General features: G+C 37.8%; 2 protein-coding genes across 22 annotated transcripts in view; both read left to right on the top strand.

Moving 5' to 3' along the window:
* Window positions 1–14,267, top strand: part of LOC139133942 (lethal(3)malignant brain tumor-like protein 4) — a 229,622-nt gene that overhangs the window by 97,993 nt on the left and 117,362 nt on the right. The window lies entirely within an intron of this gene.
* LOC139133940 (myelin transcription factor 1-like) overlaps window positions 1–14,267 on the top strand; it is a 72,144-nt gene that overhangs the window by 27,269 nt on the left and 30,608 nt on the right. For 17 of the 21 annotated variants that reach the window (XM_070700750.1, XM_070700751.1, XM_070700740.1 and 14 more), the window contains 2 exons: window positions 559–621; window positions 3,302–4,683. In XM_070700750.1, coding sequence (XP_070556851.1) covers window positions 559–621; window positions 3,302–4,683 — 1,445 coding nt within the window. The remainder of the gene's footprint in view (window positions 1–558; window positions 622–3,301; window positions 4,684–14,267) is intronic. The other 4 variants (XM_070700746.1, XM_070700745.1, XM_070700741.1 and 1 more) reach the window with 1 other exon arrangement.

Below are 14,267 nucleotides of genomic sequence, written 5' to 3'. Positions count from 1 at the left end.
AACCAATCTTATATCCATGTTTACTAATAATATTCCATTGCTAACATTTGTTTCATAAATTAAACCTGCTTTATACAAACCTGCAAAAATCTTTCATTATATAACTCAAATTATGTCAATAAAAATATCCAGCATACATGAATTTCAATGAGATTGTTGATTTTTAATCGCTTGCACATGCATTTACTTATGTAAACATCATGTTCCCAGACGCTGACAATTCTTTTCTGCTGGGTAATCCATGTACAGTACAAAATTTTGCTTCAGGGACTTTGTGACAGACTTCCTGTAAGACAGATGAACATGAACCACCTTTATCACAAGTGAACATTTTGATATTTCTCGACGGCATCTGTCATTTCGCAAATGAAAAGTTAGTGATTTGAAAACTGTTTGTTTGATTTCAAATACGCAACATCATTTTTGGAAATTTTTGTCAAAGATAGATTCTGCACATTGCACTTTTTTGAATCATATTTATGTTTAGCTGATAGGTCAAGTGCATGGATCACCCTAATTTGTGCCTCTAACCTTTGTGTATATCCTGACTGTTTGTAGATGTCCAACACCTGGTTGTGATGGCAATGGCCATATTAGTGGAAAATATTCCAAACACAGAAGGTACCCACAATTCCTTTCTTTCAGCCATCTTTAAAGAAATTCTTGCCACTAAATTTGGCCAGTACTGTGGAAACACATTTTGTTTAAACTGTTGGATAATTCTTCGATTTGGCTCCAAATAAGCAAATTAAAAGCATCAAAAGATTATGAATTCCCTCAAAACTTGTCGTAGCATTCAATGTTTTTTGGTTTAATTTTTGCTTTCTAACTTTCATCTGTAAAATTACACGTCCACCACTTCTTTTGGCAAGAATTTTCTTTTCTTTTTGGCAATATGCATGCTTTTTTTTGTCTGGTATTTTATGGTGACTCAACCCAAATTTTTTATCTCTTCTCTTTTACGTTGAGGAATTTTTATGAAAACTTTAAAAAGTGCTTAATTTTAAGTGTTAATGTCTAGTGAAATGGCACTACCCTTGCCGTTTATTTATATCTGTGTTTTATGAAACTTTAGAGAGTAAATTACCAGATTTTAAATTTGTTTGGGTTCATTTTATCTGATTTCATCAAAACAAAGTGTGAGTAAAGATTAGTTGTTACAAACCTGTGCTTACAAACTACAACGGTTTTCCTAGGGGTATCTAGCAGTTTACTCTGTCCCATCTCAAACCTTAGTGACTCCCTAGGTCACTAGTGATTAATGATTGGTGCTGTCTTTGTTCACCATTCTTTACTCCAGTGCTACAAACTACAGGGAGAAAACAAACCAAACAGTTGGTATATAAAATCTCTGCTTAAATCCATATCCATGTACACCGGAACTTGTTGAGTATTTTTAAAATCGGCGTGTTCATTTAAAAATAAACTATTTTCGTCAGGTCTCTTCAAACAAACTAGCACGGAGAAACTTTCCAATCTTCACACTCTATTAATCAGAGACATGTTGTGGGAAACATTCATTTTTCATTGTAACATGTATGGACTTGATTTCAATACAAGCTGTGTTTCCGTTTTATTCAGTATCACATTTTGTTGATTTTTTTTATATGATAATGATGCAAATGTTGAAGTAAACCAACGTCAAATCATTGAAGTATTTGCAAAGGGGTTGGTAATCCACAAGCTAATTGGGAAACAGTCTGTAAAGGAGTGTGTCTCAATAAGGAATAATTTGACAACAATAGATAAATAATCACACAAAAATTTTACAGTAATTGACCTCCAGATTAGAAAATATAACAGTTTGATAGTATTAGAAGAATTAATTGATATATTCCATGATAGAATGTCGACAGGGACATATTAATAGCATTGTGTAACATGTGCTGTTTCAGAAAATATTGCCATGTTGTAAAATAACAACATTTCTGAAATGAATCAATAGCAATGGAACTGATAATTTATAAGGGATATCAGTCGGACAGTAGCAGAACCCTGCAGAACAATAGAGTTTACAATTGTTAAATGTAACAATTTTATAACAAAAGATCATATATTCTACTGCATGTAAATTGTTGTAATTGTTAAATGTAACAATTTTATAACAAAAGATATATTGTATTGCATACAAATTGTAACAAGTTAACAAGTTAAATTATTGTAGAGTGAAGGACGATGCAAGTTGGGAACATGACAGTTTTGGCGCCTGTTACATTTAGTGCCTTGAAAATGAAAGACTTAAACATTTGCTCAAAATTTCCTCATGCAAACTTTCAATCATTCTCTTTCAAAACCAATAAAAATCAGGGGTCACTGTGCAAATTTTTCTACTACAGAAACAAATTACCTAATATTTACCAATATTTGAAATTCAAAATGGCCGCCATTCCTGTGTTATCTCTATGGTGGAAATTAAAATTTACTGATTTTCACAAAGCTAAGCTGGCACAAACTTTCATTACCCAATAAGCTTCAAAATGATCCCCCACAAGTGGTGGACCAAAAGAGTATTGTAAAAGTTTGAGAGTTTGAATATCTGTCCCTGAGGCACATTCTACCTTTAAAGGTATACAGTCACCTGTAATCTAAATATGCCCATATATGGTCAAAGGGGCGTTCCTTGGTATTCAAAATGACCATTGAGGGCGCTGTTTTTAAAAAGCAGCCACCCGCTTAAATCTGTGATTGGTTAGATTTTCTCTTTCCATGGGAACCGTGGCAAAATTGGAACAGGTGACAGTATACCTTTAAGGATCATCATTTGCGTGTCATGGAATTTATATAGATATTAGAAATAAATAGACATAATGACACAGATTGAGATTTCATGGTATGGATATTAATCTGGTACGATCAGATGTTTTTGCTATGTTTAGAGTGCCAGAGTGCTCTGTTGAGTATATGTTGGATCTGCCAGCGATGAGAATATTTCATTTAATTTGATGTTCATATGGTAAAATTCTACAGCGGTGAGTTTTCTAGGAAAAGCAGATAAATGAAGGTTTGCTTAGTTTCATGTTTAACCAAAAAGAATATAAATCTAGTGAAGAGAATATATCCAGATTATTTTAAATTCCATGCTGTAGAGCATAGAGTGCATCGCTTTCTCAAGCTTTGGAAGAATCACGTATCAAAACTTTGCCAAAACAGGATAAATACTCAATTTGTCAAAAATGTGGTTTCATTAGAATCACTGAACAGTCACAGTAATCCAATATGGTAAAATCTCCGTAAGAATAGCCTTTGTGACAGAAAGACGTAATAAACTAATGCAATTTCACTGTTGTGTTTTCATTATCAGTGCATATGGATGTCCTCTAGCCGCAAAAAAGAGAAAACTTCCTGTTGATAACTTCAGTGAACCAGCTCGCAAACAGAAACGGTCACTACGGAAACCTGCATCAAGTGGTAACAATGACGACGAGGAGAGTAAAGAGAGTTTAGCTGAAGGAGTTCAAAGCAGTGATGTAGATGAGGTGAATTCTGTCAGCGATAATTCATCCTTACCGGACGAGGACGTTCAGAGTAAATGCAGTCGAAGAGCCATCGTTAATCTACAAAAGCTGATTGACAATGTGACGGCCGAGATCGACCAAACAAAGCAGGCAGAGACAAATCCTGATAATGAAACGGACGGCAAACAGGAGGACAGTGATGAAGACGGCCAGGATGATGAAATAAATGGTGATGAAGAGAACAATGATGATTGTGATGATGATGATGATGATAGTGATGCCATGCAAGGCTGTGATCCACCCACTCTGCACAAAGAGCTAGCCTTTCTCAATCAAGAGGAAGATGCCGTGGAGGAAGAGGCGCCGTCTTTGGAATCGGCAAACGAGAACAAAGAAAGTGTCGCATCTGTGTCGGCTGATGTAACAGACGACAAGGACAGCCTTGATAATCAGGAAATTATAGATAATGACCTACCACTTGTCATTGATGAGAAAATTGAAGATGAAAACACCGCTGATGACAATGCGGAGTCTTTTCAGAAAGATGAGAGTGGAAATGAAAAGGAACATGTCAACAGCTTTGAAGAAAAAGTAGGTGTTGATGTACTGAAAGAGTTGGCTGAACAAACTGTAGAAGAACCATTGATGGTTCTGGTCAAAGAGGAAGAATCAGAGACAAAAGACAGTTGCCAGAGGAACATGGATGAGTCTGGTTTCCAAGGAGAGAGCAATGAGATCATAGAAGACAAGGAGGATGTTTGTGATGTTAACTACAGTGAGGATGAAGAAGAGACAGCAGACACAACAGTCGCCGCTTTAGAACAATTAAAAGAAAATATTGAGTGTTTGAATCAAGGAGTGTTGCCGAGTGTGGAGACTGTTTCAACAGCTAGCGTTGACTCGGAACCCCCGCCAGTGTCAGAAGACTCAGAAGTTCCAAATATCAAAGTGGAGAATGCTGTATCAGTTCCTATGAGTTGTACTGAGATTGAAGTCACACCGCAGCTTGTTAGTAGTCCTATGGTGTCAACTGTAATATCTGCAGTCAGTCTACCCATGGCAACCAGTACGACTAACGTCCTGCTGTCTCCTAGCAGTGCCGTGACGACGATTCTGAATAAACCAATCGTGATGAGCGCAACATCAACAACGACCACCACACCGGCCACCATTACCCAAACACAGTTGGTCAACAACAACAACAATAACAAAACTATCAACAAACTACGTAAGTTGCAAATACTCTTTCATATCAAGGATTCTCTAATGTGATGTTTTGTAACTCCCTGTGCAATGTCAGATGCAACCTACTTTCTTTGTTGTCCGTTGTATAATTACATGTTTTCCTATGGTAGATATAGTACTGAATATGGCACAATTACAAGTAACACATGTTTACACTCCCGTAGACTAAACAGATAAACACAGATTGATGTTTTGGTGGCTGGTTTAATATTTGATATTGAATTGCCAGTGTACCTGTTAATCTTATTACAGTATCAATTTGGTATTTGTCCATTGATTACAATGGCAGTCTATCCTTTCAATATTACCCATTTGTTACAGTGGAGTCATTTGACCAAAATACAGAGAATGAGGGGAGGGGACTAAAGGACAGGGAAATGGGGGGAGAGGAGGGTTACACAGGGGTCTTAAAAACAGTAAAGGGTATACTGCTATGTTGAGCATGATGGTGTAACTTTTGAATCAAAATGGACGACATATTACAGCTAAGTGGTAAGTGATAGTTAATTGTAGCATTTTGAACTGATGGCTCTCACAGCCTTGCCCATTGGTAAATGGAACGCAGCCACAGGTAGTTGTTGAGAGTTAAAAGGCTTTCTAGTGTAGTCTATTGGCTAAAGAGTCTACAGCATAGTGTCTTTGTTGGCCAGTGAGTAAGACTAGACAGTGTAGCTCATTTGTTGGCTGAAAACTACTTTAGATTGTTTAACCCATCATGTGTGAAACATCCAATTGTGAAGCCCAATGGTGGGCTATATAATCTATTGCCAGGCTTGAGATCCAACGATTCATGTAATAGCTCATTTTTGTGCATGAAATCCTCCTATGTGTGCATTTCATTAATGAGCTAGAGATCCCATGCCATATAGCCTATTGGCAATCTGAAGACCCTGTTTATAGCCAGTTGGTGGTCTTAAAGGCCCCCAGATTTATATAAGAAGAAATTTATTTTGTTGATAAAAATTTCAGTGAACAAACTGTCACTAAATGAATGAGCATGTCATGCTTCAAGAACCTGGGATCGACAGAGTGACTTTAAGACCCTGTAGAGCAGCCCACATTGATGGGCTGAAGATGATATGGTACAGCTCATAGTGGTGAAATGAAGACCCTGTAGAGTAGCCCACATTGGTTGGCTGAAGATGATATGGCATAGCTCATAGTGGGATAGAGACCATATGATGTAGCTGTTTTGGGGCTGAATACCATAATATAATGTCGGTGAAATTGTTCGGTTGAAGACCCTACGGTGAAGCCTGCTTGTTGGTTTAACACCATATAGTGTAGCCTTTATCAGTAGGCTGCAGACTGTATGCTTAGTCTGTTTACAGGCAGAACACCATATAGTGTAGCCTTTATCGGTGGGCTGCAGACCCTATGCGTAGTCTGTTTACAGGCTGAACACCATACATGTATACCCTTTATTCATGGGCCAGGACCACTTATGATATAGTCAGTTTGTGGGCTGAACACTATAGAGTGTAGCCTGTACATTGGTGGGCTGAAGACTCTGTAGGTGTAGCCTTTCGAGTGTTGACAAACCTTGTGGTGTTGCCTGTTATAGGTACTTCAAAGGTCATGTACTGATGTAGTATGTGTGGAGCTTGTTTGTTGGCTTCAGTATTTGCACTACCTCTGTCAGTTTAGGATACAAAACCAAACTTGTCAAAGATCGTGCTGCTCAGCATTTAACAGAAAAGTAAATTTAAAGTATTTTGTAATCAGCTAGAATTGAACAGATGCAGCAACCATGAAAAAATGTTTTTCCTTTGGTAGAGGTCATAGGTCAATCAGCATAACAGCCAATAGAAAAGCAGTGGAGTCTGTAAAAGTTACCAAAATGTTTTGCATCTTATTAATGTGTATTTTATAGAAATTTGTAAAAATAATTGATGTTTGATGTCTGAGCTGAAGCAGGTTGGATGGTAAAACCTGACAGTTAAATGGATAAATTAGTTTTTAGAATAAAAGCTATTGTATAGTTTACGTGATGCCATATGGCTAATCATAGAATGCATCTGTAAGTCTGTGAAGAACAAAAACTAGAACAGAATAGATGTAAGTTGTAGTTGATCCATACGGTTGCTGGTTTGGTGTTTCAGATCAATAAGTTTGCAGTACAGTAAACCATATTGCCAATATAGAAAGCATCCCTGCCCTGTAAAAGTTGAGTTGTGCATAAATGGCTTAGCAGATAAACAACCCTGATTTGAAATGGATAATGCCCTGGCCAGGAAAGCCTACCAGCGATTTTTGAATGCTTGTGAAGAAATGGGAATATGTGAAAGTAAGCCTGTATATGTTTTTCTCTCTTTTCATCGGTTTGGACACCGAAGAGACCGTATTTGGGTTCACAAGAGATATATCATTGGACATGTACATATGCAGGACGTCTAGGCACTTAAATGTTGAATATAATATAGTACAAATATGAAAAGACAGACATCTGGTCGTGCTGGTAGTTTTCAAAAGACAGCTCATTCTTTTAATCTATGAAACTATCTACAAAGAATAAGTTTTCATTTATTTTCAGATAAGATGAGCCGATTTTCGAGTCTGCCTTTAGTATTTTTGGTGTAACTGTTCTATGTGTGTGTGTATGTGTGTGTATGTATCAAAGAATGTATTCAAGGTAGCAAGGGAATTTATAAATGATTCTGAAACATTTCATTGGAATTTTAGATATGAATTTGTCATTGAAGGCAATCAATTATTTTTAGCTCCCATTTGCTAGATAAAATGTCTATGTATATCGCAAAGACAATTACCAGGATCAACCAGTATCGCCTTCCTGTGTCTGTGTTTTACATGCATGTATGACCACTTTGTAACGGCCTGTATGTACATATATGCACTCCTAAAAACTGAAAAAACAAAAGCATTCCAGTATAATTTCACAAGCACCCATTAAGTACATGCACGAAAACTTAGGGTTCCAATCTCTCAAAATGAACATGCTAGTTCCCAAAATGTGCAAATCAAGCGGAGTATATGTAACAGATAAAAAATAAAAAAATCAGTCAAGAAGTGCCAGTCAAATTGCTTCAAATCTATTGTTTATATTTGACAGCATTTATATTATTTTTGATGCAAAACAATTTTCATCCACTGCAGTTATTGCTCATAGGTTCTTCCTTGGAATGTTCTTATTCAGATATGTTGAAATTGTGATGAAATCAGCAATCTTGTATTTATGAAGGTATGCAAGTTTGTTAAAGTTTTCAAATGAGATAGACCTTGTTCTTATCAACTCTGAAAAATTGATGTGTTGCATGATATCAGATCAAGAGAACAATGAATCCTCCAAGATGGTAACATAATGCATCATAATGGATGACTTTCTATCACATATACAATGAAAAGCACCCATAGACAACAAGGTGATTAGGGGGGGGCGCCCCCCCCCCCCCTGATATTTTCTGGTAACTTTTAAAGCCCCAGTATTTGTAACTTTTAACACATTTTTTCATATTTTTGATTAAAATGACATCCTCAGTATGTGAAAGTAGACCATAATTAATACTGAATCGCATGGTTTGCATGCCCAGCCCGCCTCACGATTAACAGTAAAAGGATTGAAAAATGACTTCTTGTCCGGACCAGAAGTCAGCTTTGTTGACACACGAAACAAAACGTAATCACACCACCGCGCATGCTCAACCACATCTACGCAAGTTTTACTGTGGCGTCCGTAGAAACCATACGCTCTTCGAAAAGGTCTGGTCCATCGAAACTGGAGACTCAGCGAAAAACGCGCGAAAGTTGGGTGAAATACCGGAAAGATATAAATATGTAAGTGTTTACAGATTGTTCCGACTATAATGAGCCGTGCAAACAAAACGTCTTGAACAGCTAAACTAACGACGGAAGTGAGTCGATTCTAGCTTCATGCAAGGCACTGCACGTTGTGACCGATGGTACGGAGATCAAGTTTGCTGAATGAATTGGGAGAGAAAAACATATATGAATAAAAATTCAACACTTCACCATTGTAATCATTGAACTAGTCGTTTCTTCCATTATGGAGTATAATGAAAATTTCGTTGAAAATAAATGACGGGACTGATTCTGCTCCGTCTACTCAAACGAAGTTTTGTGTATGGCCAGGCTACGCTGCAGGCAACACAGCCTATCAACTTCGCATATCGTTGCCGTACGGCGTAATTGAAAACGCTCAGAAAGGAAAAATTATATCTTGAATGCAGTACAACAGTCTTACTTATTAAATTTAAAAGTATTTCAAAATAATATCGAACGTAACGGGTATCTAATCCTCACAAGGACTACAGTAGTACAACAAGTATCGGGTAGCTGCGATGCGATGGAAGTTCGAACGCAAGAGAGATCCCGGCCTCACTGCAAAGTCATCCCCTGCGCACCCGGCCCGACAGCAAACTAACCTCTTGGTTTGATTCTGTTGTTTATATTTTTGTATAAAATTCATGATACATATCTGACTTTCACAACTGTACAATTTGCTCAGGCTGTAGTCTACAGACGATCGGAGGGAGCTAAGGCAGGCCCCAAATTTGCATGGACAATGCCCGGGACAATTATAGACGCAGCTCGATGAGAAAGTCATTCACATAAACCTAAATGAAGTGATCAATACAAAAGTTTTAAACATCACTGGTTCTGAAAATTTATGATCAACGGTTCTGACCTACGGAATTTACACTGCGACGTTGTTTTTTGTGTGTTTGGCCAGCTACTAGACCTGTAAGGCTGTACTACATGGAGGTAGTAGACTGTACAAGTGCAGCGGGGCCGGGCCGAGATTGGTGTGGGGCCTGCAGCAAGGTAAAATTGACAGCGTCCATTGCAGAATGCCCGCGTGTTATCCTTTCTCGTTTGGGAGGAAATTTACCGCTGTATTCAGAATGCCTTTTTACCAGTATAAAAGCTCAGTAACTGATGCATCAAGAGCCAGAATCTGTAAATTTCTTAGCAGTAGCTCCATTGTTTTTTTCTAAATTTTCGCTGAGATACAGCAGTGCGTATACTGGTCCCGATCGTTCTGACTCAGGCGTTCACAGCTGTTTAGGGAGCCGTCATTATTTACGATCTGGGGGTCGGAGGAATTACATTAGAAACTCCGAAATTTTGAGTCGCACCCCAGCCAACCATGATGACTTTGAGTAACCCCCTCTCTAACAGAAAGTTTGGCTTACCTGAGCCCATGTAATAATATGTAGATATAAAAGCTCACCTAATAAGCAGTCTCCGACCATATAGTATTGTTAAATTTGGATGGGTAGCATGTCATTATGGTATGGTTAAATGTCCAAATGGTTGTTGAACTCAAGTCAAATAAAATATACATTTCTATGATAATATAAAGGATGAATTCACAACAGTTCAGTTTTGTCCTAGATCCTGTGCACTTATAGTGATATCTGTCGAGAACATTTCTCCATGACCCAGCCTCTCCTTCCAACCCTGGTAACGACTGCAGAAAACTGCTGTGTGACATCATCATCACCACTGTTGATCCTCATCTTTAATGTCGCTGGTGCCATTGCGTACATGAACAACGATATCATTCTCATCGTCACTATCTTCTCTTTCATAATAAGTATTGCTAGTAGTAGCACCTACTTGTAGTTTTTGCCTTGCTTCATCTAGTTGATATTTATTTGTACTGTTAAAGTATTTATTTTCTTTTTATTTAATATGTATCAGAGTAAAACATATATAATCAACAAATCATTATGTCATTGAGGACAGACTAAGACAAAGAAAAAATAGCGTCAATGACACTGTAGCTCCCATCCTGGACTATTTAGTGTTTGTTCTCTGGTCAGATATTTGAACATGTGTGAAAGGGATAAAGTGCATGAAGTGAAAATACTTAAATGAAATGTACTGGAGACAGTGAAATATGTTTAATGTAATTATTCAGAATATAAAATGGAAAAAATACAGAATTAGATATATCGAATACTGTGATACAACCATTAACTCAACAAGTCATTTACAATGACATAGTCCCCACTTGTAATAGGAGTATTAGTCTTGATGGGGCAGGAAAATGTGGTCATTAAGAAGTATCACTGGAGTGTATATGTTGAGATCTATGGGCACATAGGTCTATGTCGTTGTTCCCAATTTGAAACACATGAGGCATGTCTAAGTTATGGTTCTAAATCGGGAAAAAAGATCAGATCTCTAGCAGTATTGGCCAGCCAAGAAATACATATGCGCATTATAAATGAGGTACAGATGTGACATCTTAAGGTCTAATATCCTATCAAAATTGGAGGGTATAGAACTTGTGGTTACTGAAATATGCATGTATAATCAAGGTCAAAGGTCATCGAGGTCACATGACATTTTGAAAAAAAAATATATTGCTAATTAATCCCTATATGCCAAAAATCAGATCTCTAGCTCTATTTGCTTGCCCAGAATTCGATGTGTACATAATAATGAGGTAAAGCGTGTGTTGTCATAAGGTCTCCCATCCTACTAAATACAAAGGACATAGCACTTGTGGTTACTTATTTATTGACATAAACATATATTTTAGGTAAAAGGTCATCGAGGTCACATGACATTTGGTCAAAAAATTTCTCTCCTATAGTTATCCCTATATACCAAAAATCAGACATCCAGCTCTATTGGCTCGCTCAGAATGAGATATGCGCATAATTATTGAGGTACAGTATGTGGCGTCATAAGGTGTCCAATCATACCTAACATGAAGGGTGTAGCACTTGTGGTTACCGAGTTATGGAAAAATATGTATATTTGAGGTCAAAGGTCACCGAGGTCACGTGACATTTTGTCAAAAAAATTGTTTTGCTAAGTTATCCCTATATACCAAAAATCAGACCTCTAGCTCTATTGGCTCGCTCAAAATTAGATATGTGCATAATTAATGAGGTACAATATGTGGCGTCATAAGCTGTCCCATCATACCATACATGAAGGGTGTAGCACTTGTGGTTACTGAGTTATGGACAAATATGTATATTTGAGGTCAAAGGTCACCAAGGTCACATGACATTTTGTCAAAAAAATTGTATTGCTAAGTTATCCCTATATACCAAAATCAGACCTCTAGCTCTATTGGCTCGCTCAAAATTAGATATGCGCATAATTAATGAGGTACAATATGTGGCGTCATAAGGTGTCCCATCATACCATACATGAAGGCTGTAGCACTTGTGGTTACTGAGTTATGGACAAATATGTATATTTGAGGTCAAAGGTCACCGAGGTCACCTGACATTTTGTCAAAAAAATTGTATTGCTAAGTTATCCCTATATACCAAAAATCAGACCTCTAGCTCTATTGGCTCGCTCAAAATTAGATATGTGCATAATTAATGAGGTACAATATGTGGCGTCATAAGCTGTCCCATCATACCATACATGAAGGCTGTAGCACTTGTGGTTACTGAGTTATGGACAAATATGTATATTTGAGGTCAAAGGTCACCGAGGTCACGTGACATTTGTCAAAAAAATTGTTTTGCTAAGTTATCCCTATATACCAAAAATCAGACCTCTAGCTCTATTGGCTCGCTCAAAATTAGATTGCGCATAATTAATGAGGTACAATATGTGGCGTCATAAGCTGTCCCATCATACCATACATGAAGGCTGTAGCACTTGTGGTTACTGAGTTATGGACAAATATGTATATTTGAGGTCAAAGGTCACCGAGGTCACGTGACATTTTGTCAAAAAAATTGTTTTGCTAAGTTATCCCTATATACCAAAAATCAGACCTCTAGCTCTATTGGCTCGCTCAAAATTAGATATGCGCATAATTAATGAGGTACAATATGTGGCGTCATAAGGTGTCCCATCATACCATACATGAAGGCTGTAGCACTTGTGGTTACTGAGTTATGGACAAATATGTATATTTGAGGTCAAAGGTCACAGAGGTCACGTGACATTTTGTCAAAAAAATTGTATTGCTAAGTTATCCCTATATACCAAAAATCAGACCTCTAGCTCTATTGGCTCGCTCAAAATTAGATATGCGCATAATTAATGAGGTACAATATGTGGCGTCATAAGGTGTCCCATCATACCATACATGAAGGCTGTAGCACTTGTGGTTACTGAGTTATGGACAAATATGTATATTTGAGATCAAAGGTCATCAAGGTCACATGACATTTTGTCAAAATATCGGAGATATATGCGTGAACGGATGGACTAACGGATGGACGAACAGACGGACATGACCCAATCTATAAGCTCACTGGACTTCATCCGTGGGGACTAAAAATTGTGTCACTGCATCCTTTTTGCAATATGAATACGATGAGATAAACTAAATTTTTTTTTCGTGGCCTTATACATGGGAGTCTATGGAGATCTGCCTTATACATGGGAGTCTATGGACGTGTAAACTAAAAATATGCAAATTTCACCACGATATGCCTAAATTTGGGAAAGGTCACTCCTATGCACTTCCATACCAAGTTTCAAATCAATCGGACTTGTGGTTTCAGAGCAGGAGATTTTTGACCAAAAATGGGAGAAAATTACAAAAAATTCATGAAAAATAGCAAGTCCAAGATACTGACCCAAGATGTGCACAATCATTTCATGTCAGCCCAAAGTACTTACATGCTAATTTTTCATGTAATCTGTTCAGTGGTTATTGAGTTTTTTCAATTTTGACTGTTTTTACATTTTTTCACTTAATTTGCATATTTTTGGCAATGACAACTTCATTTGAACAAAATCTCATCTACAGCCCATCATCCATGTACACACCAAATATCAAGATGAAATGTACAGCGGTTTTGGAGTTTTTGATGTTGACGGACAGACATACAGACATACAGACATACAGACGTACAGACATACAGACATACAGACATACAGACATACAGACATTTCCCTAGCCTATAAGAATAGCTTCCATTGCCATATATACATATGGCTATGGGAGCTAAAAACATTTTGAGCACCCCCTTATAACTTTCAATTTTTGAATGACCCCCAGGTCGTAAATACTGACGGTTCCCTTACTTGCTGCCAAAGCCATCGCGTTCACTGCATTCGACAGCCTACATTGCCAAACTCTGTTGCTTCGATTTCGCAATCATCTTGCCGCTAAAGCGACAATTAGCTGAAATTATTACTTCAAGTTACTCAATTTTGATAGCTATTTGCCTACAGAAATGATCCAAGTGTATATAGTGTCGTCTTGATTTTACATCGGCCGGAGTTCTAAGTGACCAACTGCAGGGTGCGCATCGGTGCACTGCCAACTGCAGTTTGAATAATCCATATATAACGCACACGGTACCAGAATAGAATGTTAGCCTCCTCTGCCAAAGTTCTGTATCCTCTGAAACACAGTAGCAGTACGTATTTGAACGGAGAAGAACAAAATAAAACCATTCGCAGGTCATTCAGCCGGCGACCATGGGCGATTACCCGGCAGTGTGGCGTGGCATGGCAAGGCCCCAGAATGTTGCAGGGTCGATGATGTCATCAGTATCGGCGTTCTCGGTCACGTGCACAGCCTACAATTTGTCAACAAACCCGCGCGGCAATCCAACTCGATCGGGCAATATTTAGCGTTTGTATGTC

The sequence above is a fragment of the Ptychodera flava genome, chromosome 5 (assembly GCF_041260155.1).
Source record: "Ptychodera flava strain L36383 chromosome 5, AS_Pfla_20210202, whole genome shotgun sequence".
NCBI classification, from domain to species: Eukaryota; Metazoa; Hemichordata; class Enteropneusta; family Ptychoderidae; genus Ptychodera; species Ptychodera flava.
The sequence above is the reverse complement of the archived record's forward strand: the minus strand, read 5'-3'. Positions and strand labels throughout refer to the sequence as shown.